At 41.0% G+C, this 27,676-nt stretch overlaps 1 protein-coding gene across 1 annotated transcript in view; it reads right to left on the bottom strand.

Moving 5' to 3' along the window:
- Positions 1-27,676, bottom strand: part of Pex16 (peroxin 16) — a 90,513-nt gene that overhangs the window by 40,562 nt on the left and 22,275 nt on the right. Inside the window, exon 5 of the mRNA XM_071672068.1 lies at positions 12,367-12,524. Within this exon, the coding sequence (XP_071528169.1) occupies positions 12,367-12,524 (158 nt within the window). The remainder of the gene's footprint in view (positions 1-12,366; positions 12,525-27,676) is intronic.

The following is a 27,676-nucleotide window of genomic DNA, read 5'->3' as shown; positions in this document are numbered from 1 at the left end:
TTTTGAGCGATCAGGGCCTCAAGATACAGGAGGGTGAAAGGCATGCAAGGAATAGAGTGAATTGGAACGATGTGGTATACCGGGGTGGACATGCTGTCAATGGATTGAACCACGGCATTTAAAGAGTCTGGGGGAAACCATAGAAAGATTTCTGGGTCCTGGATGTAAAAAGGGAGCTGAGGTATCAGTGCATTACACATACACATGACAGCTAGAGACTGAGTGTGAACGAATGTGGCCTTTGTTGTCTTTTCCTAGCACTGCCTTGCACACACATGGGGGAGAGGGGGTGCCATTTCATGTGTGGCAAGGTGGTGGTGGGAATGGATGAAGGCAGCATGTATGAATATGTACATGTGTATATATGTATATGTATGCATATGTATGTAAATGTTGAAATGTATAGGTATGTATAAGTGTTCGTGTGGCCGTTTATGTATTAACATGTGTATGTGGGTGTGTTAGTCCATTCTTTCGTCTGTTTCCTTGCACTACCTTGCTAACGCAGGAGAGAGCGACTAAGTATAATAACAATAATAACAATAATAATAATTTTTTTCTTTTTCAAACTATTCGCCATTTCCCGCATTAGCGAGGTAGTGTTAAGAACAGAGGACTGGGCCTTTGGGGGAATATCCTCACCTGGCCCCCTTCTCTGTTCCTTCTTTTGGAAAAATCAAAAAAAATAGAGAGGGGAGCCCCCCGCTCCCTCCCCTTTTAGTCGCCTTCTATGACACGCAGGGAAGACGTGGGAAGTATTCTTCCCCCCCTATCCCCAGGGATATATATATATATATATTTTTTATATTATTTTATTATACTTTGTCGCTGTCTCCCGCGTTTCCGAGTAGCGCAAGGAAACAGACGAAAGAAATGGCCCAACCCCCCCCCATACACATGTATATACATACGTCCACACACGCAAATATACATACCTACACAGCTTTCCATGGTTTACCCCAGACGCTTCACATGCCTTGATTCAATCCACTGACAGCACGTCAACCCCGGTATACCACATCGCTCCAATTCACTCTATTCCTTGCCCTCCTTTCACCCTCCTGCATGTTCAGGCCCCGATCACACAAAATCTTTTTCACTCCATCTTTCCACCTCCAATTTGGTCTCCCTCTTCTCCTCGTTCCCTCCACCTCCGACACATATATCCTCTTGGTCAATCTTTCCTCACTCATTCTCTCCATGTGCCCAAACCACTTCAAAACACCCTCTTCTGCTCTCTCAACCACGCTCTTTTTATTTCCACACATCTCTCTTACCCTTACGTTACTCACTCGATCAAACCACCTCACACCACACATTGTCCTCAAACATCTCATTTCCAGCACATCCATCCTCCTGCGCACAACTCTATCCATAGCCCACGCCTCGCAACCATACAACATTGTTGGAACCACTATTCCTTCAAACATACCCATTTTTGCTTTCCGAGATAATGTTCTCGACTTCCACACATTCTTCAAGGCCCCCAGAATTTTCGCCCCCTCCCCCACCCTATGATCCACTTCCGCTTCCATGGTTCCATCCACTGCCAGATCCACTCCCAGATATCTAAAACACTTCACTTCCTCCAGTTTTTCTCCATTCAAACTCATATATATATATATGTGTGTGTGTGTGTGTGTGTGTGTATTTTTTCATACATATTCGCCATTTCCCATGCTAGTGAGGCAGCAGTGAGAACAGAGGACTGAGCCTCAATTGGCCTCCTTCTCAGTTCCTTCTTTTGGAAAATCAAAAACAGGAGGGGAGGATTTTCAGCCTCTGCTCCCTCCCCTTTTATTTCCACACATCTCTCTTACCCTTTTGTTAATTCCCGGCACACAGGAAACAGCATAGCCACCTGTGTCAGCAAGGTAACACCCAGAAAAAACATACAAAAAAGCCACAAAAAAGGGGGAAGGTATTAAGAATATATGGTGTGGGAGGTAAGTTGTTAGAAGCACTGAAAAGTCTTTATCGAGGATGTAAGGCATGTGTACGTGTAGGAAGAGAGGAAAGTGATTGGCTTTCAGTGAATGTTGGTTTGTGGCAGGGGTGCATCTCCATGGTTGTTTAATTTGTTTGTGGATGGGGTTGTTAGGGAGGTGAATGCATGAGTTTTGGAAAGAGGGGCAAGTATGCAGTCTGTTATGGACAAGGGAGCTTGGGAAGTGAGTCAGTTGTTCGCTGATGATACAGTCCCTGGTGGCTGATTTGGGGTGAGAAATGGCAGAAGCTGGTGACTGAGTTTGGTAAAGTGTGTGAAAGAAGAAAGCTGAGAGTAAATGTGAATAAGAGCAAGGGTATTAGGTACTTATTTTTATTTTGCTTTGTCGATGTCTCCTGCGTTAGCAAGGTAACGCAAAGAAACAGATGAAAGAATGGCCCAACCCACCCACATACACATGTGTATACATACATGTCCACACAAGCAAATATACATACCTATATATCTCAATTCATACATATATATACACACACAGACATATACATACATACACACGTCCATAATTCATACTGTCTGCCTTTATTCATTCCCATTGCCACCCCGCCACACATGAAATAACAACCCCCTCCCCCCGCATGTGCATGAGGAAGTGCTAGGAAAAGACAACAAAGGACACATTCGTTCACACTCAGTTTCTAGCTGTCATGTATAATGCACTGAAACCAAAGCTCCCTTTCCACATCCAGGCCCCTCAGAACTCTCCATGGTTTACCCTAGACGCTTCACATGCCCTGGTTCAATCCATTGACAGCACGTAGACCCCGGTATACTACATTGTTCCAATTCACTCAATTCCTTGCATGCCTTTCACCCTCCTGCATCTTCAGGCCCTGATCACACAAAATCTTTTTCACAACATCTTTCCACCTCCAATTTGGTCTCCCACTTCTCCTTGTTCCCTCCACCTCTGACACATATATCCTCTTGGTCAATCTTTCCTCACTCATTCTCTCCATGTGACCAAACCATTTCAAAACACCCTCTTCTGCTCTCTCAACCACACTCTTTTTATTACCTCACATCTCTCTTACCCTATTATTACTTATCTGATCAAACCACCTCACACCACATATTGTCCTCAAACATCTCATTTCTAGCACATCCACCCTCCTCCGCACAACTCTATCTATAGCCCACGCCTCGCAACCATATAACATTGTTGGAACCACTATTCCTTCAAACATATCCATTTTTGCTTTCCGAGATAATGTTCTCGACTTCCATACAATCTTCAACGCTCCCAGAACTTTTGCCCCCTCCCCCACCCTATGATTCACTTCCTCTTCCATGGTTCCATATGCTGCCAAATCTACTCCCAGATATCTAAAACACTTCACTTCCTCCAGTTTTTATCCATTCAAACTTACCTCCCAATTGACTTGTCCCTCAACCCTACTGTACCTAATAACCTTGCTCTTACCAAACGCAGTCACCAGCTTCTGCAGTTTCTCACACGAATCATCCTCCAGCGCTGTTTCATCAGCAAACAACTGACTCACTTCCCAAGCTCTCATCCACAACAGACTGCATACTTGCCCCTCTTTCCAAAACTCTTGCATTCATCTCCCTAACAACCCCATCCATAAACAAATCAAACAACCATGGAGACATCAAACACCCCTGCCACAAACCTACATTCACTGAGAACCAATCACTTTCCTCTCTTCCTACACGTACACATGCCTTACATCCTCGATAAAAACTTTTCACTGCTTCTAACAACTTGCCTCCCACCCCATATATTCTTAATACCTTCCACAGAGCATCTCTATCAACTCTATCATATGCCTTCTCCAGATCCATAAATGCTACATACAAATCCATTTGCTTTTCTAAGTATTTCTCACATACATGCTTAAGGGCATACACCTGATCCACACATCCTCTACCACTTCTGAAATCACACTGCTCTTCCCCAATCTGATGCTCTGTACATGCCTTCACCCTCTCAATTAATACTCTCCAATATAATTTCCCAGGAATACTCAACAAACTCATACCTATGTAATTTGAGCACTCACTTTTATCCCCTTTGCCTTTGTACAATGGCACTATGCAAGCATTCCTCTAATCCTCAAGCACCTCACCATGAGTCATACATACATTAAATAACCTTACCAACCAGTCAACAATACAGTCACCCCCTTTTTTAATAAATTCCACCGCCATACCATCCAAACCCGCTGTCTTGCCGGCTTTCATCTTCCACAAAGCTTTTACTACCTCTTCTCTGTTTACCAAATCATTCTCCCTAAATATAAGAGTGAGTGCTCAAATTACAGAGGTATAAGTTTGTTGAGTATTCCTGGTAAATTATATGGGAGGGTATTGATTGAGAGGGTGAAGGCATGTACAGAGCATCAGATTGGGGAAGAGCAGTGCGGTTTCAGAAGTGGTAGAGGATGTGTGGATCAGGTGTTTGCTTTGAAGAATGTATGTGAGAAATACTTAGAAAAGCAAATGGATTTGTATGTAGCATTTATGGATCTGGAGAAGGCATATGATAGAGTTGATAGAGATGCTCTGTGGAAGGTATTAAGAATATATGGTGTGGGAGGCAAGTTGTTAGAAGCAGTGAAAAGTTTTTATCGAGGATGTAAGGCATGTGTACGTGTAGGAAGAGAGGAAAGTGATTGGTTCTCAGTGAATGTAGGTTTGCGGCAGGGGTGTGTGATGTCTCCATGGTTGTTTAATTTGTTTATGGATGGGGTTGTTAGGGAGGTAAATGCAAGAGTCCTGGAAAGAGGGGCAAGTATGAAGTCTGTTGGGGATGAGAGAGCTTGGGAAGTGAGTCAGTTGTTGTTCGCTGATGATACAGCGCTGGTGGCTGATTCATGTGAGAAACTGCAGAAGCTGGTGACTGAGTTTGGTAAAGTGTGTGGAAGAAGAAAGTTAAGAGTAAATGTGAATAAGAGCAAGGTTATTAGGTACAGTAGGGTTGAGGGTCAAGTCAATTGGGAGGTGAGTTTGAATGGAGAAAAACTGGAGGAAGTGAAGTGTTTTAGATATCTGGGAGTGGATCTGTCAGCGGATGGAACCATGGAAGCGGAAGTGGATCATAGGGTGGGGGAGGGGGCAAAAAATTTTGGGAGCCTTGAAAAGTGTGTGGAAGTCGAGAACATTATCTCGGAAAGCAAAAATGGGTATGTTTGAAGGAATAGTGGTTCCAACAATGTTGTATGGTTGCGAGGCGTGGGCTATGGATAGAGTTGTGCGCAGGAGGATGGATGTGCTGGAAATGAGATGTTTGAGGACAATGTGTGGTGTGAGGTGGTTTGATCGAGTAAGTAACGTAAGGGTAAGAGAGATGTGTGGAAATAAAAAGAGCGTGGTTGAGAGAGCAGAAGAGGGTGTTTTGAAATGGTTTGGGCACATGGAGAGAATGAGTGAGGAAAGATTGACCAAGAGGATATATGTGTCGGAGGTGGAGGGAACGAGGAGAAGAGGGAGACCAAATTGGAGGTGGAAAGATGGAGTGAAAAAGATTTTGTGTGATCGGGGCCTGAACATGCAGGAGGGTGAAAGGAGGGCAAGGAATATAGTGAATTGGAGCGATGTGGTATACAGGGGTTGACGTGCTGTCAGTGGAGTGAATCAAGGCATGTGAAGCGTCTGGGGTAAACCATGGAAAGCTGTGTAGGTATGTATATTTGCGTGTGTGGACGTGTGTATGTACATGTGTATGGGGGGGGGGGTTGGGCCATTTCTTTCGTCTGTTTCCTTGCGCTACCTCGCAAACGCGGGAGACAGCGACAAAGTATAAAAAAAAAAAAAAAAAAAAAAAAATTATAATAATACTACTACTAATAATAATAATAATAATAATAATAGTGAAAGAGAAAAGAGAGGTATTTGGAAATTTTTTTGCAGGGAAGTAGTGCAAATGACTGGGAGGTGTACAAAAGAAAGCGGCAGGAGGTCAAGAGAAAGGGGCAAGAGGTGAAAAAGAGGGCAATTATGAGTTTTGGTGAGAGAGTATCATTAAACTTTTAGGGGAATAAAAAGATGTTTTGGAAGGAGGTAAATAAAGTGCATAAGACAAGAGAACAACTGGGAACATTGGTGAAGGGGCAAATGGGGAGGTGATAACAAGTAATGATGAAATTAGAAGGATGTAGAGTGAGTATTTTGAAAGTTTGTTGAATATATTTGATGATATAGTGGCAGATATAGGGTGTTTTGGTTGGGGTGGTGTGCAAAGTTAGAAGGTCAGGAAGAATGGTTTGGTAAACAAAGAGGTACTGAAAGCTTTACAGATGATAACAGCCGGGAAGGTGGCAGATTGGGATGGTATTGCAGTGGAATTTATTAAAAAAAAAATTTGTTAAAAAAAAAAAAAAAAAAAGAGGGTGACTGTGTTGTTCACTGGTTGGTAAGGATATCTAATATATGTAAGGATAATGGTGAAGAGCCTGAGGATTGGTGGAATGCATGCATAGTGCCACTGTACAAAGACAAAGGGGATAAAGGTGAGTGTTCAAATTACAGAGGCATAATTTTTGTTGAGTATTTCTGGGTCATTATATGGGAGGGTATTGACTGAGAGGGTAAAGGCATGTACATAGCAGCAGACTGGGGAAGAGCAGTGTGGTTTCAGAAGTTGTAGAGGATGTTTGAATCAGGTGTTTGCTTTGAGGAAGTGTGTGAGAAATATTTAGAAAAACAGATGGATTTGTATGTAGCACTTATAGATCTCAAGAAGACACATGATAGGGTTGATAGAGATGCTTTGTGGGAGGTTTTAAGAGTATATGGTGTGGGAGGTAAGTTCCTAGGAGCAGTGAAAAGTTCTAACCAAGGATGTAAGGCATGTGTACAAGTAGGATGAAAGAAGAGTGACTGGTTCCTAGTGAGTGTCAGTTTATGGCAGGGGTGTGTGATTCCTCCATGGTTGTTTAACTGGTTTATGGATGGGGTGGTTAAGAAGGTGAATGCAAGAGTGTCGGAGAGAGGAGAAAGTATGCAGTATGTTGTGGATGAAAGGGCTTGGGAAGTAAGTCAGATGTTGTTTGCTGATGATACAGCACTAGTGGCTGATTCGGGTGAGAAACTACAGAAGTTGGTGACTGAGTTTGGTAAAGTGTGTGAAAGAAAAAAGTTGAGAGTAAATGTGAATAAGAACAAGGATATTAGGTTCAGAAACAACAACCCCCTCCTCCCGCATGTGCGCACGGCAGCGCTAGGAAAAGACAACAAAGGCCACATTCATTCACACTCAGTCTCTAGCTGTCATGTATAATGCACCAAAACCACAGCTCCCTTTCCACATCCAAGTCCTACAAAACTTTCCATGGTTTACCCCAGACGCTTCACATGCCCTGGTTCAATACACTGACAGTACGTCGACCCCGGTATACCACATCGTTCCAATTCACTCCATTCCTTGTACGCTTTTCACCCTCCTGCATGTTCAGGCCCCAATCGCTCAAAATCTTTTTCACTCCATCCTTCCACCTCCAATTTCATCTCCCACTTCTTGTTCCCTCCCCATATGGCATATATCCTCTTTGTCAATCTTTCCTCACTCATTCTCTCCATGTGACCAAACCATTTCAAAACACCCTCTTCTGCTCTATCAAACACACTCTTTTTATTACCACACATCTCTCTTATCCTTTCATTACTTACTAGATCAAACCATCTCATACCACATATTGTCCTCAAACATCTCATTTCCAGCACATCCACCCCCCTCCGCACAACCCTATCTATAGCCCACACCTCGCAACCAGATAACATTGTTGGAACCACTATTCCTTCAAACATACCCATTTTTGCTTTCCGAGATAATGTTCTCGCCTTCCACACATTTTTCAACACTCCCAGAACTTTCACCCCCTCCCCCACCCTGTGACACTTCTGCTTCCATGGTTCCATCCACTGCCAAATCCACTCCCACATATCTAAAACACTTCACTTCCTCCAATTTTTCTCCATTCAAACTTACCTCCCAACTGACTTGACCCTCAACCCTACTGTACCTAATAACCTTCCTCTTATTCACATCTACTCTCAGCTTTCTTCTTTCACACACTTTACCAAACTCAGTAACCAGCTTCTGCAGTTTCTCACATGAATCAGCCACCAATGCTGTATCATCAGCGAACAACTGACTCACTTCCTAAGCTCTCTCATCCACAACAGACTGCATACTTGCCCCTCTTTCCAAAACTCTTGCATTCACCTCCCTAACAACCCCATCCATAAACAAATTAAACAACCATGGAGACATCACACACCCCTGCCACAAACTGACATTCAATGAGAACCGATCACTTTCCTCTCTTCTTACTTGTACACGTGCCTTACATCCTCAATAAAAACTTTTCATTACTTCTAACAACTTGCCTCCCACACCATATATTCTTAATACCTTCCACAGAGCATCTCTATCAACTCTATCATATGCCTTCTCCAGATCCATCAATGCTACATACAAATCCATTTGCTTTTCTAAGTATTTCTCACATACATTCTTCAAAGCAAACACCTGATCCACACATCCTCTAAAACTTCTCAAACCACACTGCTCTTCCCCAATCTGATGCTCTGTACATGCCTCCACCCTCTCAATGAATATCCTCCCACATAATTTCCCAGGAATACTCAACAAACTTATACCTCTGTAATTTGAGCACTCACCTTCATCCCCATTGCTTTTGTACAATGGCACTATGCATGCATTTTGCCAATCCTCAGGCACCTCAGCATGAGTCATACATACATTAAATATCCTTACCAACCAGTCAACAACACAGTCACCCCCTTTTTTAATGAATTCCACTGCAATACCATCCAAACCCGCTGCCTTGCCAGCTTTCATCCTCCGAGAAGCTTTTACTACCTCTTCTCTGTTTACTAAATCATTCTCCCTAACCCTCTCACTTTGCACACCACCCTATATCTGCCATTCTATCATCAAACACATTCAACAATCCTTCAAAATACTCACTCCATCTCCTTCTCATATCACCACTACTTGTTATCACCTCCCCATTAGCCCCCTTCACTGATGATCCCATTTGTTCCCTTGTCATATGCATTTCGTTTACCTCCTTCCAAAACATCTTTTGATTCTCCCTAAAATTTAATGATACTCTCTCACCCCAACTCTCATTTGCCCTCTTTTTCACCTCATGCACCTTTCTCTTGACCTCCTGCCTCTTTCTTTTATACATCTCCCAGTCATTTGCATTATTTCCCTGCAAAAATCGTCCAAATGCCTCACTCTTCTCTTTCACTAATAATCTTACTTCTTCATCCCACCACTCACTAACCTTTCTAATCTGCCCATCTCCCATGCTTCTCATGCCACAAACATCTTTTGTGCAAGCCATCACTGCTTCCCTAAATACATCCCATTCCTCCCCCACTCCCCTTACCTCCTTTGTTCACACCTTTTTCCATTCTGTACTCAGTCTTTCCTGGTACTTCCTCACACAAGTCTCCTTCCCAAGCTCACTTACTCTCACCACTCTCTTCACCCCAACAATCTGTCTTCTTTTCTGAAGACCTCTACAAATCTTTACCTTCGCCTCCACAAGATAATGATCAGACATCCCTCCAGTTGCACCTCTCAGCACATTAACATCCAAAAGTCTCTCTTTCATGCGCCTATCAATTAACAAGTAATCCAATAATGCTCTCTGGCCATCTCTCCTACTTAAATACGTACACTTATGTATATCTCTCTTTTTAAACCAGGTATTCCCAATCACCAGTCCTTTCTCAGTACACAAATCTACAAGCTCTTCATCATTTCCATTTACAACACTGAACACCCCATGTACACCAATTATTCCCTCAACTGCCACATTACTCACCTTTCCATTCAAATCACCCATCACTATAACCTGGTCTCATGCATCAAAACTACTAACACACTTACTCAGCTGCTCCCAAAACACTTGCCTCTCATGATCTTTCTTCTCATGCCCAGGTGCATATGCACCAATAATCACCCATCTCTCTCAATCCACTTTCAGTTTTACCCATATCAATCTAGAGTTTACTTTCTTACACTCTATCTCATATTCCCATCACTTCTGTTTCAGGAGTAGTGCTACTCCTTCCCTTACTCTTGTCCTCTCACTATATATATATATATATATGCAAGTGTGGGTGTTATGTGTATATGAGTGGATGGGCCATTTTTCTTCATCTGTTTCCCAGTGCCACCTCACTGAAGCGGGAAGCGGTGTTCAAGTAATAAAAAAAATAATAATAGAATAGAGAAGAGTGATGGGTGTCTTTTTCTCAAAGTTTTATCAGCTTGATGATATACATAGAGAATAGTGCTTTGAAATATAAAAGGATAAGAGTAACCAGAGGCCACCTTAAGAAATAAAAGAAAATTCTTTTCAAAGGGATGAAAAACAGTAGTTTCATAGTATTATAAAAATGAATGAATGGAATAAGCTGAATGAAGAAGCAAAACATGAGGACAGTATACACGTTTAAAAAGTTGTACGATAATAGAGATAATTCAAGGTATGGGGCCCCATGAGCATAAAACTCTCTCCTAGCAGAGAAATAGGTAATTACATAAACAGATGTTTTGGAGATGAAAGAATGTTTTGCACACACTCTTGTACTGTAATGGAGGAGCATAATACTAATACATACCATAATGATGATTACAATACAGTACATGTACATACTTTTTTATTTTAATTTTGGAGGCTCTAACTGAAAATGCCTCTTAAAGGGCCAGGACATATTTGTTAGGATTTGAGAGGGTAAAGAGCTCCAAGTCTCTAAGGTCTAGGAAAAGAAACAGTTAACAAACTGGCCCACCTTTAAGTTGCAAATAGTCAACCTGTATTTATGGGATGCAGTAACATGATTAGTAATACATGGTTGAGGTAATGATGGGAACATACAAGCAGCCAGCTCTTAGGAGCAAAAACAAAGCAATACCTATAGAAGATAAAAAGTGAACTAACACTGTGGCATAAGGCACGTGGGTCAAGTATGAGGTTAAACTGTAAGAGTTTCTTTGAAAATAACTGTCTAGTAACTTAATAGAGCTAGAACCTCCTCAGATGTGAGCAGTATTCCATACAAGAATGGATTAATCCTTTGCATAAATGGAGAAAGCAGTTTATAAAAGAATCTATGGGATCTAAATAGGACAATAATAAATCACATTAATGTAGGATTATACTGGGTCAGCTGCCTATCCACATACTCTAATTCCCATTTTATCAATAAATATTTCACAACCCCATAGCTAACTTGACACTATCCATGTGAAGGGCCATGCGAAAAGTTCCATATATGTAACATACATTTTTATTTGGAAAGGCTATTGTTACAGTCATCTCCCCTCTTTCCCAATAACTGTTTTAGCTATCCATCACATTTTGTTCAGTTTTCTGTGTTAAGGTACAATATGCTCTCTTAAAGTCTGATTGTTGTATGCTAAAATGTGTAATCTTGTTTATTTGATCATGTATAAATTAACAGTATGTAACTCTAGTATTTTCATAATTTATGGGAGACTAAGAAACATATAGGATATAAGAGAAATCATGGAATTTATTTGTAGACAAAAATAGAAAACGTATTGGAATGTTCTGTTGTGTTTTTCTCTCTCCCTCTCAATGTGGTTTTACGTTTTGGTTAGGATATTGTACAACCTTTGTCTGGTAAATATTTAAGGTTAAATACATACATCTTCGTGATTTCAAATGATTATTTTGTACATTAAAGTACAGTATATTGCTCATGACTGAACAAGTGAGATAAATAGAGAGGGAGCATTGTATTTGAGCAAATTATAAGTATATGTTCAAATTACGTTTTCATTTTGATGATTTAAATATATCTTTTATTCCTGGGGATAGGGGAGAAAGAATACTTCCCGCATATTCCCAGCATGTCATAGAAGGCGACTAAAGGGGACGGAGTGGGGAGCTGGAAATCCTCCCCTCCAGTTTTTACTTTTCCAAAAGAAGGAACAGAGAAGGGAGCCAAGTGAGGATTTTCCCTCTTAGGCTCAGTCCTCTGTTCTTAACGATACCTCGCTAATGCGGGAAATTACGAATATGTATGAATATGTATGAACAAAAAATCTATATTCTTGTAATTATTTGTACCTGTGTTTGGTATTTAAACCATTGCTGACTGAAATATGGTATTATTATAAGCAGCCACCAGTTGTCATATGTTAGCCAGAGGGTAAGGAAGAGTCTGTGCCTAACCCAAATCTTTCTGTTAACAGAAGCCATTATTTCAGTTTTCTGATTTAATGGGCCTATATCCATAAATGAAGCACTTGGACAGATTTTAAATGCTCCATTCATACAGTAAGCAAGCTAAATCTATAATACAATACACCAAGCATGAAGACAAACCTCTGCAGCAAGATGTCTGGTTGATAAAACTTTTGTTATGACAGGCTCATTCTCATTATTGTTAGGAGGCCGTGGAGGAATAAATGTCCGCTGGTGGATTGGTGGGGCTCCAGCCAGTGTTCTTATGACTCGACCGGATCGTGGCAGTCGGATGACTTCTGCAGAAATATGAAGACTTGTGATATTTTGCACTACATAAGTATTCTTCCTTTTTCTTAATAATGATTACCGGGGCAGTGAAATGGATTTAGCAACAGAAAACTGATTTCAATTTGAAAAAAGTATTCAACAGTAAAATCTAGAATCAAAAGAGAAAAGGACACGGCCATAAAAAGTGAACCAGAAAGTCATGACAGAAATCATAGAAAAGCTAACTTGATTTCAGTAACTACAGCAAGGGTGGGCAAAATATAATAGCCCACGGGGCACATCTAAATGGAGCCATGGAAGCAGAAGTGAGTCACTGGGAGGGGAAGGGGGAAAAGGTTTTAGGGGCAATGAAGAATATGTGGAAAGAGAGAACGTTATCTCAAAGAGTAAAAATGGGAACGTCTGAAGGAACAGTAGTTCTAATAATATTATACGGCTGGAAGGCATGGGCTATAGATAGGGTTGTACAGGGGAGGGTGGATGTGTTGGAAATTAAATATTTGGGGATGATGTATGGTACAAGGTGATTTGATCAAGTAAGTAATGAAAGGGTAAGAGACTGTAAGGTAAAAAAAGAGTGTGGTTGAGAGAGCAGAAGAGGGTGTTGCAATGGTTTGGACATATGGAACAAATGAGTGAAGAAAGTTGACAAAGATGATATATGTGTCAGGGGTGGAAGGAACAAGAAGTGGGAGACCAAATTGGAGGTGGAAGGATGGAGTGAAAAAGGTTCCGAGCAATTGGGACATGAGCATGCAGGGGGTGAAAGGCATGCATGGAATGAAGTGAAATGGAACCCTGTGGTATACTGGGGTTGACATGCTGTGAATGGATTGAACCAAGGCAAGTGATATGTCTGGGATAAACCATGGAAAGGTCTGCAGGGCCTGTGGTTTCAGTGCAATACACATGAGAGCTATTGAGGGTGTGAGCAGATGTGGCATTTTTTCATCTGTTTCCTTGAGCTACCTTGCTGATACAGGGGGTGATGATGTTATTTCCTGTGGGGAATGGTTGATGGGGAACAAATATGAATATGTACATGAGTATATAAGTATATGAGTAGAAAAGATCACATTTGAGTGCATGATCAAGTAAATTCCTTCTAATCCATGGAGAAATGAAACAGTAAATTCCCAAGTGCACTTTCATGTAATGATCACATCATCAAGGGAGGTACAAGAGAGAAATATAACCAAATGGCATCATAGCTATGTCTCTTACTTGTATATCAACTAACTGTTGTTTCTTTCTTGTAGCTCCCCAGACGATGTGATCATTACATGAAAGTGCACTTGGGAATTATCATGTTTCACTTTCCCCATGGGTTAGAAGGAATGTATATATATACATATATGTGTATGAATATATGCATTTATTTTATTCTTTATATTATCCTTAATCGCCATCTCCTACATTAGCAAGGTAGTGCAAGGAAACAGACGAAAGAATGGAACAACCCACCCACATATACATGTATATACATAAATGCACACACACGAACATATACATACCTATACATTTCAATGTATACATACATATACATAGACAGACATATACATATATACACATGTACATATTCACACTTATTGCCTTCATCCATTCCCATCGCCACCCCGCCACACATGAAATAGCACCCCCCACAAGGTAGTGCTAGAAAAAGACAAAAAAAAGACCACATTCATTCACACTCAGTCTCTAGCTGTCATGTGTATACATTTAACAAATTTTCCATTTTCATTTTCTTTATCATACTTAATTGCTATCTCCCACATTAGTAAGGTGCCGCAAGGAATCAGACGAAAGAATGGCCCAACCCACCCACATGCCTATACATTTAAATATATACATACATACACATGCACAAAGGAGGTAAGGGGAGTGGGGGAGGAATGGGATGTATTTAGGGAAGCAGTGATGGCTTGCACAAAAGATGCTTGTGGCATGAGAAGCGTGGGAGGTGGGCAGATTAAAAAGGGTAGTTAGTGGTGAGATGAAGAAGTAAGATTATTAGTGAAAGATAAGACAGAGGCATTTCGACGAGTTTTGCTGGGAAGTAATGCAAATGACTGGGAGATGTATAAAAGAAAGAGGCAGGAGGTCAAGAGAAAGGTGCAAGAGGTGAAAAAGAGGGCAAATGAGAGTTGGGGTGAGAAAGTATCATTAAATTTTAGGGAGAATAAAAAGATGTTTTGGAAGGAGGTAAATAAAGTGCGTAAGACAAGAGAACAAATGGGAACTTCAGTGAAGGGGGCTAATGGGGAGGTGAATAACAAGTAGTGGTGATGTGAAAAGGAGATGGAGTGAGTATTTTGAAGGTTTGTTGAATGTGTTTCATGATAGAGTGGCAGATATAAGGTGTTTTGGTCGAGGTGGTGTGCAAAGTGAGAGGGTTAGGGAGGATGATTTGGTAAACAGAGAAGAGGTAGTAAAAGCTTTGCAGAAGATGAAAGCCGGCAAGGCAGCGGGTTTGGATGGTATTGCAGTGGAATTTATCAAAAAAGGGGGTGACTGTATTGTTGACTGGTTGGTAAGGTTATTTAATGTATGTATGATTCATGGTGAGGTGCCTGAGGATTGGCGGAATGCTTGCATAGTGCCATTGTACAAAGGCAAAGGGGATAAAAGTGAGGGCTCAAGTTACAGAGGTATAAGTTTGTTGAGCATTCCTGGGAAATTATATGGGAGGGTATTGATTAAGAGGGTGAAGGCATGTACAGAGCATCAGATTGGGGAAGAGCAGTGTGATTTCAGAAGTGGTAGAGGATGTGTGGATCAGGTGTTTGCCCTTAAGCATGTATGTGAGAAATACTTAGAAAAGCAAATGGATTTGTATGTAGTATTTATGGATCTGGAGAAGGTATATGATAGAGTTGATAGAGATGCTTTGTGGAAGGTATTAAGAATATATGGTGAGGGAGGCAAGTTGTTAGAAGCAGTGAAAAGTTTTTATCGAGGATGTAAGGCATGTGTACGTGTAGGAAGAGAGGAAAGTGATTGGTTTTCAGTGAATGTAAGTTTGTGGCAGGGGTGTGTGATGTCTCTGTGGTTGTTTAATTTGTTTATGGATGGGGATGTTAGGGAGGTGAATGCAAGAGTTTTGGAAAGAGGGGAAAGTATGCAGTCTGTTGTGGATGAGAGAGCTTGGGAAGTGAATCAGTTGTTGTTCGCTGATGATACAATGCTGGTGGATGATTCATGTGAGAAACTGCAGAAGCTGGTGACTGAGTTTGGTAAAGTGTGTGAAAGAAGAAAGCTGAGAGTAAATGTGAATAAGAGCAAGGTTATTAGGTACAGTAGGGTTGAGGGACAAGTCAATTGGGAGGTAAGTTTGAATGGATAAAAACTGGAGGAAGTGAAGTGTTTTAGATATCTGGGAGTGGATTTGGCAGCGGATGGAACCATGGAAGAGGAAGTGAATCATAGGGTGGGGGAGGGGGTGAAAATTCTGAGAGCCTTGAAGAATGTGTGGAAGTCAAGAACATTATCTTGGAAAGCTAAAATGGGTATGTTTGAAGGAATAGTTTTTCCAACAATGTTGTATGGTTGCGAAGCATGGGCTATGGATAGAGTTGTGTGGAGGAGGGTGGATGTGCTGGAAATGAGATGTTTGAGGACAATATGTGGTGTGAGGTGGTTTGATCGAGTAAGTAATAATAGGGTAAGAGAGATGTGTGGTAATAAAAAGAGTGTGGTTGAGAGAGCAGAAGAGGGTGTTTTGAAATGGTTTGGTCACATGGAGAGAATGAGTGAGGAAAGATTGACCAAGAGGATATATGTGTCAGAGGTGGAGGGAACAAGAAGTGGGAGACCAAATTGGAGGTGGAAAGATGGAGTGAAAAAGATTTTGAGTGATCAAGGCCTGAACATGCAGGAGGGTGAAAGGCATGCAAGGAATAGAAAGAATTGGAACGATGTGGTATACCAGGGTCGATGTGCTGTCAGTGGATTGAACCAGGGCATGTGAAGCGTCTGGAGTAAACCATGGAAAGTTCTGTGAGGCCTGGATGTGGAAAGGGAGCTGTGGTTTCGATGCATTATCACATGACAGCTAGAGACCGAATGTGAATGAATGGGGCCTTTGTTGTCTTCCTCGCGCTACCCCACACACATGAGGGGTGAGGGGGTTGTTATTTCATGTGTGGCGGGGTGGCGATGGGAGTGAATAAAGGCAGACAGTATGAATTATGTACATGTGTATATATGTATATGTCTGTGTGTGTATATATATGTATACGTTGAGACGTATAGGCATGTATATTTGTGTGTGTGGACATGTATGTTTATACATGTGTATGTGGGTGGGTTGGGCCATTCTTTCGTCTGTTTCCTTGCACTACCTCGCTAACGCGGGAGACAGCGACAAAGCAAAATAAATAAATAAATAAATAGACATACGCAGACATACACATATATACACATGTTCATATTCATACTTCCTGCCTTCATCCATTCCTGTCGCCACCCCGCCACACATGAAATAGCATCCCTCAAGAGGTAGCGCTAGGAAAAGACAAAAAAATGCCACATTCGTTCACACTCAGTCTCTAGCTGTCGTGTGTAATCCTCCGAAACCAAAGCTCCCTTTCCACATCCAAGTCTCACAAAAATTTCCATGTTTCACCCCAGACACTTCACATGCCCTGGTTCAATCCACTGACAGAATGTAGAACCTGGTATATCACATCATTCCAATTCACTCTATTCCTTGCACACCTTTCACCCTCCTGTTTGTTCAGGAACCTATCATTCAAAATCTTTTTCTCTCCATCCTTCCACCTCCAGTTTGGTCTCCAGCTTCTCTTCATTCCCTCTCCCTCTGACACATTTATCCTCTTTGTCAATCTTTCCGCATTCATTCTCTACATGTGACCAAACCATTTTAACACACCCTCTTCTGCTCTCTCAACAAACCTCTCAACCACACAACTCTCTTACCCTTTCATTACTTACTCAATCAAACCACCTAACACCACATACTCTCCTCAAACATTTCATTTCCAACACATCCACCCTCCTCCATACAATGTTATCTATAGCTGATAACTCACAACCATATAACATTGTTGGAACCACTATTCCTTCAAACATACCCATCTTTGCTCTCAGAGATAACGTTCTCGCCTTCTACACATTCTTCAACACTCCCAGAACCTTCACTTTCTCCCCCACCTTGTGACTAACATCTGCTTCCATGGTTCCATTCGCTGCTACATCCACTTTCAGATATCTAAATCACTTCACTTCCTCAAGTTATCCTCCATTCAAACTTACCGCCCAGTTAACTTGTCCCTCAACCCTACTGAACCTAATAACATTACTCATTCACATTTACTCTCAGCTTTCTTCATTCTCACACTTTTCCAAACTCAGTCACCAAACGCATGAGAAGTGTGGGAGGTGGGCAGATTAAAAAGGGTAGTGAGTGGTAGGATGAAGAAGTATGATTATTAGTGAAAGAGAAGAGAGAGGCATTTAGACGATTTTTACAGAGAAATAATGCAAATGACTGGAAGATGTATAAAAGAAAGAGGCAGGAGGTCAAGAGAAAGGTGCAAGAGGTGAAAAAGAGGGCAAATGAGAGATGGGGTGAAATAGTATCATTAAATTTTAGGGAGAATAAAAAGATATTTTGGAAGGAGGTAAATAAAGTTCATAAGACAAGGGAACAAATGGGAACTTCAGTGAAGGGGGCTAATGGTGGGGTGATGACAAGTAGTGGAGATGTGAGGAGATGGAGTGAGTATTTTGAAGGTTTGTTGAATGTGTTTGATGATAGAGTGGCATATATAGGGTGTTTTGGTCGAGGTGGTGTGCAAAGTGAGAGTGTTAGGGAAAATGATTTGGTAAACAGAGAAGAGGTAGTAAAAGCTCTGATGAAGATGAAAGCCAGCAAGACAGCGGGTTTGGATGGTACTGCAGTGGAATTTATTAAAAAAAAGGGGTGACTGTATTGTTGACTGGTTGGTAAGGTTATTTAATGTATGTATGACTCATGGTGAGGTGCCTGAGGATTGGCAAAATGCTTGCATGGTGCCATTGTACAAAGGCAAAGGGGATAAAAGAGAGGGCTCAAATTACAGAGGTATAAGTTTACTGAGTATTCCTGGGATATTAAATGGGAGGGTATTGATTGAGAGGGTGAAGGCATGTACAGAGCATCAGATTGGGGAAGAACAGTGTGGTTTCAGAAGTGGTAGAGGATGTGTGGATCAGGTATTTGCTTTGAAGAATGTATGTGAGAAATGCTTAGAAAAGCAAATGGATTTTTATGTAGCATTTATGGATCTGGAGAAGGCATATGATAGAGTTGATAGAGATGCTCTGTGGAAGGTATAAAGAATATATGGTGTGGGAGGCAAGTTGTTAGAAGCAGTGAAAAGTTTTTATCGAGGATGCAAGGCATGTGTACGTGTAGGAAGAGAGGAAAGTGATTGGTTCTCAGTGAATGTAGGTTTGCGGCAGGGGTGTGTGATGTCTCCGTGGTTGTTTAATTTGTTTATGGATGGGGTTGTTAGGAAGGTGAATGCAAGAGTTTTGGAAAGGGGCAAGTATGCAGTCTGTTGTGGATGAGAGAGCTTGGGAAGTGAGTCAGTTGTTGTTTGCTGATGATACAGCGCTGGTGGCTGATTCATGTGAGAAACTGCAGAAGCTGGTTACTGAGTTTGGTAAAGTGTGTGAAAGAAGAAAGCTGAGAGGAAATGTGAATAAGAGCAAGGTTATTAGGTAAAGTAGGGTTGAGGGTCAAGTCAATTGGGAGGTAAGTTTGAATGGATAAAAACTGGAGGAAGTGAAGTGTTTTAGATATCTGGGAGCGGATTTGGCAGCGGATGAAACGATGGAAGTGGAAGTGAATCATAGGGTGGGGGAGGGGGCGAAAGTTCTGGAAGCATTGAAGAATGTGTGGAAGTCAAGAACATTATCTTGGAAAGCTAAAATGGGTATGTTAGAAAGAATAGTCATTCCAACAATGTTATATGGTTGCGAGGCATGGGCTATAGATAAGGCTGTGAGGAGGAAGGTGGATGTGCTGGAAAAGAGATGTTTGAGGACAATATGTGGTGTGAGGTGGTTTGATCGAGTAAGTAATAATAGGGTAAGAGAGATGTGTGGTAATAAAAAGAGAGTGGTTGAGAGAGCAGAAGAGGGTGTTTTGAAATGGTTTGGTCACATTGAGAGAATGAGTGAGGAAAGATTGACTAAGAGGATATATGTGTCAGAGGTGAAGGGAATGAGGAGAAGTGGGGGACCAAATTGGACGTGGAAAGATCGAGTGGAAAAGATTTTGAGTGATCGGGGCCTGGACATGCAGGAGGGTGAAAGGCGTGTTAGGAATAGAGTGAATTGGAACGATGTGGTATACCGGGGTCGATGTGCTGTCAATGGATTGAACCAGGGCATGTGAAGCGTCTGGGGTAAACCATGGAAAGTTCTGTGGGGCCTGGATATGGAAAGGGTGCTATGGTTTCGGTGCATTATACATGATAGCTAGAGACTGAGTGTGAATGAATGTGGCCTTTGTTGTCTTTTCCTAGCACTAGCTCGGGCTCATGCGGGGGGAGGGGGTTGTATTTCATGTGTGGCGGGGTGACGATGGGAATGAATAAAGGCAGACAGTATGAATTATGTACATGTGTATATATGTATATGTCTGTGTGTGTATATATATGTATACGTTGAGACGTATAGGCATGTATATTTTGTGTGTGGACATGTATGTTTATACATGTGTATGTGGGTGGGTTGGGCCATTCTTTCGTCTGTTTCCTTGCACTACCTCGCTAACGCGGGAGACAGCGACAAAGCAAAATAAATAAATAAATAAATAGACATACGCAGACATACACATATATACACATGTTCATATTCATACTTCCTGCCTTCATCCATTCCTGTCGCCACCCCGCCACACATGAAATAGCATCCCTCAAGAGGTAGCGCTAGGAAAAGACAAAAAAATGCCACATTCGTTCACACTCAGTCTCTAGCTGTCGTGTGTAATCCTCGAAACCAAAGCTCCCTTTCCACATCCAAGTCTCACAAAAATTTCCATGTTTCACCCCAGACACTTCACATGCCCTGGTTCAATCCACTGACAGAATGTAGAACCTGGTATATCACATCATTCCAATTCACTCTATTCCTTGCACACCTTTCACCCTCCTGTTTGTTCAGGAACCTATCATTCAAAATCTTTTTCTCTCCATCCTTCCACCTCCAGTTTGGTCTCCAGCTTCTCTTCATTCCCTCTCCCTCTGACACATTTATCCTCTTTGTCAATCTTTCCGCATTCATTCTCTACATGTGACCAAACCATTTTAACACACCCTCTTCTGCTCTCTCAACAAACCTCTCAACCACACAACTCTCTTACCCTTTCATTACTTACTCAATCAAACCACCTAACACCACATACTCTCCTCAAACATTTCATTTCCAACACATCCACCCTCCTCCATACAATGTTATCTATAGCTGATAACTCACAACCATATAACATTGTTGGAACCACTATACCTTCAAACATACCCATCTTTGCTCTCAGAGATAACGTTCTCAGCCTTCTACACATTCTTCAACACTCCCAGAACCTTCACTTTCTCCCCCACCTTGTGACTAACATCTGCTTCCATGGTTCCATTCGCTGCTACATCCACTTTCAGATATCTAAATCACTTCACTTCCTCAAGTTATCCTCCATTCAAACTTACCGCCCAGTTAACTTGTCCCTCAACCCTACTGAACCTAATAACATTACTCATTCACATTTACTCTCAGCTTTCTTCATTCTCAACTTTTCCAAACTCAGTCACCAAACGCATGAGAAGTGTGGGAGGTGGGCAGATTAAAAAGGGTAGTGAGTGGTAGGATGAAGAAGTATGATTATTAGTGAAAGAGAAGAGAGAGGCATTTAGACGATTTTTACAGAGAAATAATGCAAATGACTGGAAGATGTATAAAAGAAAGAGGCAGGAGGTCAAGAGAAAGGTGCAAGAGGTGAAAAAGAGGGCAAATGAGAGATGGGGTGAAATAGTATCATTAAATTTTAGGGAGAATAAAAAGATATTTTGGAAGGAGGTAAATAAAGTTCATAAGACAAGGGAACAAATGGGAACTTCAGTGAAGGGGGCTAATGGTGGGGTGATGACAAGTAGTGGAGATGTGAGGAGATGGAGTGAGTATTTTGAAGGTTTGTTGAATGTGTTTGATGATAGAGTGGCATATATAGGGTGTTTTGGTCGAGGTGGTGTGCAAAGTGAGAGTGTTAGGGAAAATGATTTGGTAAACAGAGAAGAGGTAGTAAAAGCTCTGATGAAGATGAAAGCCAGCAAGACAGCGGGTTTGGATGGTACTGCAGTGGAATTTATTAAAAAAAAAGGGGTGACTGTATTGTTGACTGGTTGGTAAGGTTATTTAATGTATGTATGACTCATGGTGAGGTGCCTGAGGATTGGCAAAATGCTTGCATGGTGCCATTGTACAAAGGCAAAGGGGATAAAAAAAAGGGCTCAAATTACAGAGGTATAAGTTTACTGAGTATTCCTGGGATATTAAATGGGAGGGTATTGATTGAGAGGGTGAAGGCATGTACAGAGCATCAGATTGGGGAAGAACAGTGTGGTTTCAGAAGTGGTAGAGGATGTGTGGATCAGGTATTTGCTTTGAAGAATGTATGTGAGAAATGCTTAGAAAAGCAAATGGATTTTTATGTAGCATTTATGGATCTGGAGAAGGCATATGATAGAGTTGATAGAGATGCTCTGTGGAAGGTATAAAGAATATATGGTGTGGGAGGCAAGTTGTTAGAAGCAGTGAAAAGTTTTTATCGAGGATGCAAGGCATGTGTACGTGTAGGAAGAGAGGAAAGTGATTGGTTCTCAGTGAATGTAGGTTTGCGGCAGGGGTGTGTGATGTCTCCGTGGTTGTTTAATTTGTTTATGGATGGGGTTGTTAGGAAGGTGAATGCAAGAGTTTTGGAAAGGGGCAAGTATGCAGTCTGTTGTGGATGAGAGAGCTTGGGAAGTGAGTCAGTTGTTGTTTGCTGATGATACAGCGCTGGTGGCTGATTCATGTGAGAAACTGCAGAAGCTGGTTACTGAGTTTGGTAAAGTGTGTGAAAGAAGAAAGCTGAGAGGAAATGTGAATAAGAGCAAGGTTATTAGGTAAAGTAGGGTTGAGGGTCAAGTCAATTGGGAGGTAAGTTTGAATGGATAAAAACTGGAGGAAGTGAAGTGTTTTAGATATCTGGGAGCGGATTTGGCAGCGGATGAAACGATGGAAGTGGAAGTGAATCATAGGGTGGGGGAGGGGGCGAAAGTTCTGGAAGCATTGAAGAATGTGTGGAAGTCAAGAACATTATCTTGGAAAGCTAAAATGGGTATGTTAGAAAGAATAGTCATTCCAACAATGTTATATGGTTGCGAGGCATGGGCTATAGATAAGGCTGTGAGGAGGAAGGTGGATGTGCTGGAAAAGAGATGTTTGAGGACAATATGTGGTGTGAGGTGGTTTGATCGAGTAAGTAATAATAGGGTAAGAGAGATGTGTGGTAATAAAAAGAGAGTGGTTGAGAGAGCAGAAGAGGGTGTTTTGAAATGGTTTGGTCACATTGAGAGAATGAGTGAGGAAAGATTGACTAAGAGGATATATGTGTCAGAGGTGAAGGGAATGAGGAGAAGTGGGGGACCAAATTGGACGTGGAAAGATCGAGTGGAAAAGATTTTGAGTGATCGGGGCCTGGACATGCAGGAGGGTGAAAGGCGTGTTAGGAATAGAGTGAATTGGAACGATGTGGTATACCGGGGTCGACGTGCTGTCAATGGATTGAACCAGGGCATGTGAAGCGTCTGGGGTAAACCATGGAAAGTTCTGTGGGGCCTGGATATGGAAAGGGTGCTATGGTTTCGGTGCATTATACATGATAGCTAGAGACTGAGTGTGAATGAATGTGGCCTTTGTTGTCTTTTCCTAGCACTAGCTCGGGCTCATGCGGGGGGAGGGGGTTGTATTTCATGTGTGGCGGGGTGGCGATGGGAATGAATAAAGGCAGACAGTATGAATTATGCACATATGTATACATGTATATGTATATGTCTGTGTGTGTATACATATATATATATATATATATATATATATATGTTTACGTTGAGATGTACAGGTATGTATATTTGCATGTGTGGATGTGTATGTATATACATGTGTATGTGGGTGGGTTGGGCCATTCTTTCGTCTGCTTCCTTGCGCTACCTCGTTAACGCGGGAGACAGTGACAAAGTAAAATAAAATGAAAATAAAAAATAAAATATATACATATATCCCTGGGGATAGGGGAGAAAGAATACTTCCCACGTATTCCCTGCGTGTCGTAGAAGGCGACTAAAAGGGAAGGGAGCGGGGGGCTGGAAATCCTCCCCTCTCAATTTTTTTTTTTTTTTTTTTTTTTTTTTTTCCAAAAGAAGGAACAGAGAAGGGGGCCAGGTGAGGATATTCCCTCAATGGCCCAGTTCTCTGTTCTTAATGCTACCTCGCTAACGCGGGAAATGGCGAATAGTTTGAAAAAAAAAAAAAAATATTGGAAAGGATCACAATTTTGTACGTGATCAAGATATTCCTATGAGTCCACAGGGAATATGAAACACGATAAGTTCCCAAGTGCACTTTCGTGTAATAATCACTTCATCAGGGGAGACACGAGAGAGAAATATAAGTCAGTTGATATACATTGAAGAGACGAAGCTAGGACGCCATTTGGTAAACATGCGATCGTCCAAGACAGACAACAAGTGTTCATAAACTCCAGTCAATACAATGATCATAGTCTTTAATGTGATCAAAGAGGGCATTTGATTCTTGTCCCATTCTTATACTATATTTATGTTGCTTAAGTCTAACAGAAAGATCCTTACCAGTCTGCCCAACATAAAATCTATTACAATTTCCACACGGCACTTTATAGATGCATCCAGGAGAATTTTCTGGTGAATTCCTGATTAAGATATTCTCTATAGTATTATTGTTGCTGAAGGCAACATTTATATCATAAGATTTAAGCAAGGGAGAACTAAAAGATTCTTGGTGTCAATGGGAGGTTTGGGCTCAGCTCTATAAAATGATTTCTTTGCTAACTTAAGGGATTTATCAATGAAAGATCTAGGGTACTTTAACTTAGATCCAATAGAATATATCTTCTCAAACTCATCATCAATAAACTCTGGAACAAATACGTAATGCCCTAAGGAACATAGATTGAAATGATGATAATTTAACTCTGTCATGTTGAGATGAGTAATAATGGATATATGAGCATACATAGGTAGGTTTTCTGTATATGCTAAACTAAAACTTGTTTCCTTGCCTATAGATCAAGCAATCTAAAAATGGTAACATACCATTATTTTCATTCTCTACAGTAAATTTGATGGAAGGTACTAAATTAGTAAGTAAGGGGAGAAATATTTGTAAATTTTCATTTGTTGGCCAAACACAAAGAACATCATCTACATACCTAAACCAAATTGCATTAGAAGGTAAGATATCTTTTAGTAATTTTATTTCAAAAAATTCCATTAAAAGATTACTTAGTACAGGTGAAAGAGGGTTATCCATTGACATACCAAATTTTTTAGCATAATAGTCTCCATTGAATTGAAATACAAAGTCTTTTATACACAATTTTATCAGTTCAATGAAAACAGACTTTGAAACAGGTAAATGAATATCATCCAAGACATCAAATAAATATTCTAAAAGATCACCAACTGGAACTTTTGTGAAAAGAGAGGAAACATCAAAGCTAACTAGTTTCAAATCAATATCAACATTGATATTGTTTAGCTTGTTGACTAAATCTACATTGTTCATGATATTAGAATTTGATACCTTACCCACTAAAATTTGTAAAATGATAAGTTTATGAACACTTGTTGTCTGTCTTGGACAATTGCATGTTTACCAAATGGCATCCTAGCTTTATCTCTTCAATGTATATCAACTGACTTATATTTCTCTCTTGTCTCCCCTGATGATGCGATTATTACACGAAAGTGCACTTGGGAACTTATGTGTTTCATTTTTCCTATGGACTCATAGGAATGAGAAGTAAGATTATTAGTGAAAGAGAAGAGAGAGGCATTTGGATGATTTTTGCAGGGAAATAATGCAAATGACTGGGATTTGTATAAAAAAAAAAAAAAAAGAGGCAGGAGGTCAAGAGAAAGGTGCAAGAGGTGAAAAAGAGGGCAAATGAGAGTTGGGTTGAGAGAGTGTCATTAAATTTTAGGGAGAATAAAAAGATGTTTTGGAAGGAGGTAAATAAAGTGCTTAAGACAAGGGAACAAATGGGAACATCAGTGAAGGGGGCAAATGGGGAGGTGATAACAAGTAGTAGTGATGTGAGAAGATGGAGTGAGTATTTTGAAGGTTTGTTGAATGTGTTTGATGATAGAGTGGCAGATATAGGGTGTTTTGGTCGAGGTGGTGTGCAAAGTGAAAGGATTAGGGAGAATGATTTGGTAAACAGAGAAGAGGTAGTAAAAGCTTTACGGAAGATGAAAGCCGGCAAGGCAGCAAGTTTGGATGGTATTGCAGTGGAATTTATTAAAAAAGGGGGTGACTGTATTGTTGACTGGTTGGTAAGATTATTTAATGTATGTATGACTCATGGTGAGGTGACTGAGGATTGGCGGAATGCTTGCGTAGTGCCATTGTGCAAAGGCAAAGGGGATAAAAGTGAGTGCTCAAATTACAGAGGTATAAATCTGTTGAGTATTCCTGGGAAATCATATGGGAGGGTATTGATTGAGAGTGTGAAGGCATGTACAGAGCATCAGATTGTGGAACAGCAGTGTGGTTTCAAAAGTGGTAGAGGATGTGTGGATCAGGTATTTGCTTTGAAGAATGTATGTGAGAAATACTTAGAAAAGCAAATGGATTTGTATATAGTATTTATGGATCTGGAGAAGGCATATGATAGAGTTGATAGAGATGCTCTGTGGAAGGTATTAAGAATATATGGTGTGAGAGGCAAGTTGTTAGAAGCAGTGAAAAGTTTTTATCGAGGATGTAAGGCATGTGTACGTGTAGGAAGAGAGGAAAGTGACTGGTTCTCAGTGAATGTTGGTTTGTGGCAGGGGTGTGTGATGTCTCCATGGTTGTTTAATTTGTTTATGCATGGGGTTGTTAGGGAGGTACATGCAAGGGTTTTGGAGACTGGGTAGAGTATGCAGTCTGTTGGAGATGAGAGGGCCTGGGAAGTGAGTCATTTGTTGTTTGCCAATCATACAGCACTGGTGGCTGATTCAAATGAGAAACTGCAGAAGTTGGTGACTGACTTTGGAAAACTGTGTGAAAGAAGAACGCTGAGTAAATGTAAATAAGAGCAAGGTTATTAGGTTCAGTATGGTTGAAGGACAAGTTAGCTGGGATGTAAGTTTGAATGGAGAAAAATTGGAAATGAAGCATATTTAGATATCTGGGAGTGGACTTAGCAGCAAATGGAACCATGGAAGTGGAAGTGAGTCATAGGGTGGGGGAGAGGGCGAAGGTTATGGGATTGATGAAGAATGTGTGGAAAGAAAGAATGTTATCTCAAAGAGTGAAAATGGGTATGTTTGAAGGAATAGTTATTCCAACAATATTATATGGTTGCAAGGCATGGGCTATAGATAGGGTTGAACAGAGGAGGGTGGATGCATTGAAAATGAAATGTTTGAGGGCAATATGTTGTGTGAGGTGGTTTGATCGAGTAAGTAATGAGAGGGGAAGAGAGATGTGTGGTAATAATAAGAATGTGGTTGAGAGAAGAGGCTGTGTTGAAATGGTTTGGACATATGAAGAGAATGAATGAGAAAAGGTTGACAAAGAGGATATATGTGACAGAGGTGGAGGTAAAAATAAGCAGGAGACCAAACTGGAGGTGGAAGGATGGAGTGAAAAAGATTTTGAGTGATTGTGGCCTAAAGATGCAGGAGGGTGAAAGGTGTGCAAGGAATAAAGTAAATTGGAATGATGTGGTATGCTGGTGTCAATGTGCTATCACTGGACTGAACCAGGGCATGTGAAACGTCTAGGGTAAACCATGGAAAGGTCTGTGGATAGGGAGTCCTGGTTTTGGTGCATTCACATGACAGCTAGAAACTGAGTATGAGTGGATATGGTCTTT

Source organism: Panulirus ornatus, chromosome 17 (genome assembly GCF_036320965.1).
Source record: "Panulirus ornatus isolate Po-2019 chromosome 17, ASM3632096v1, whole genome shotgun sequence".
Taxonomy (NCBI): Eukaryota; Metazoa; Arthropoda; class Malacostraca; order Decapoda; family Palinuridae; genus Panulirus; species Panulirus ornatus.
This window is presented reverse-complemented; position numbering and strand designations above follow the sequence as displayed.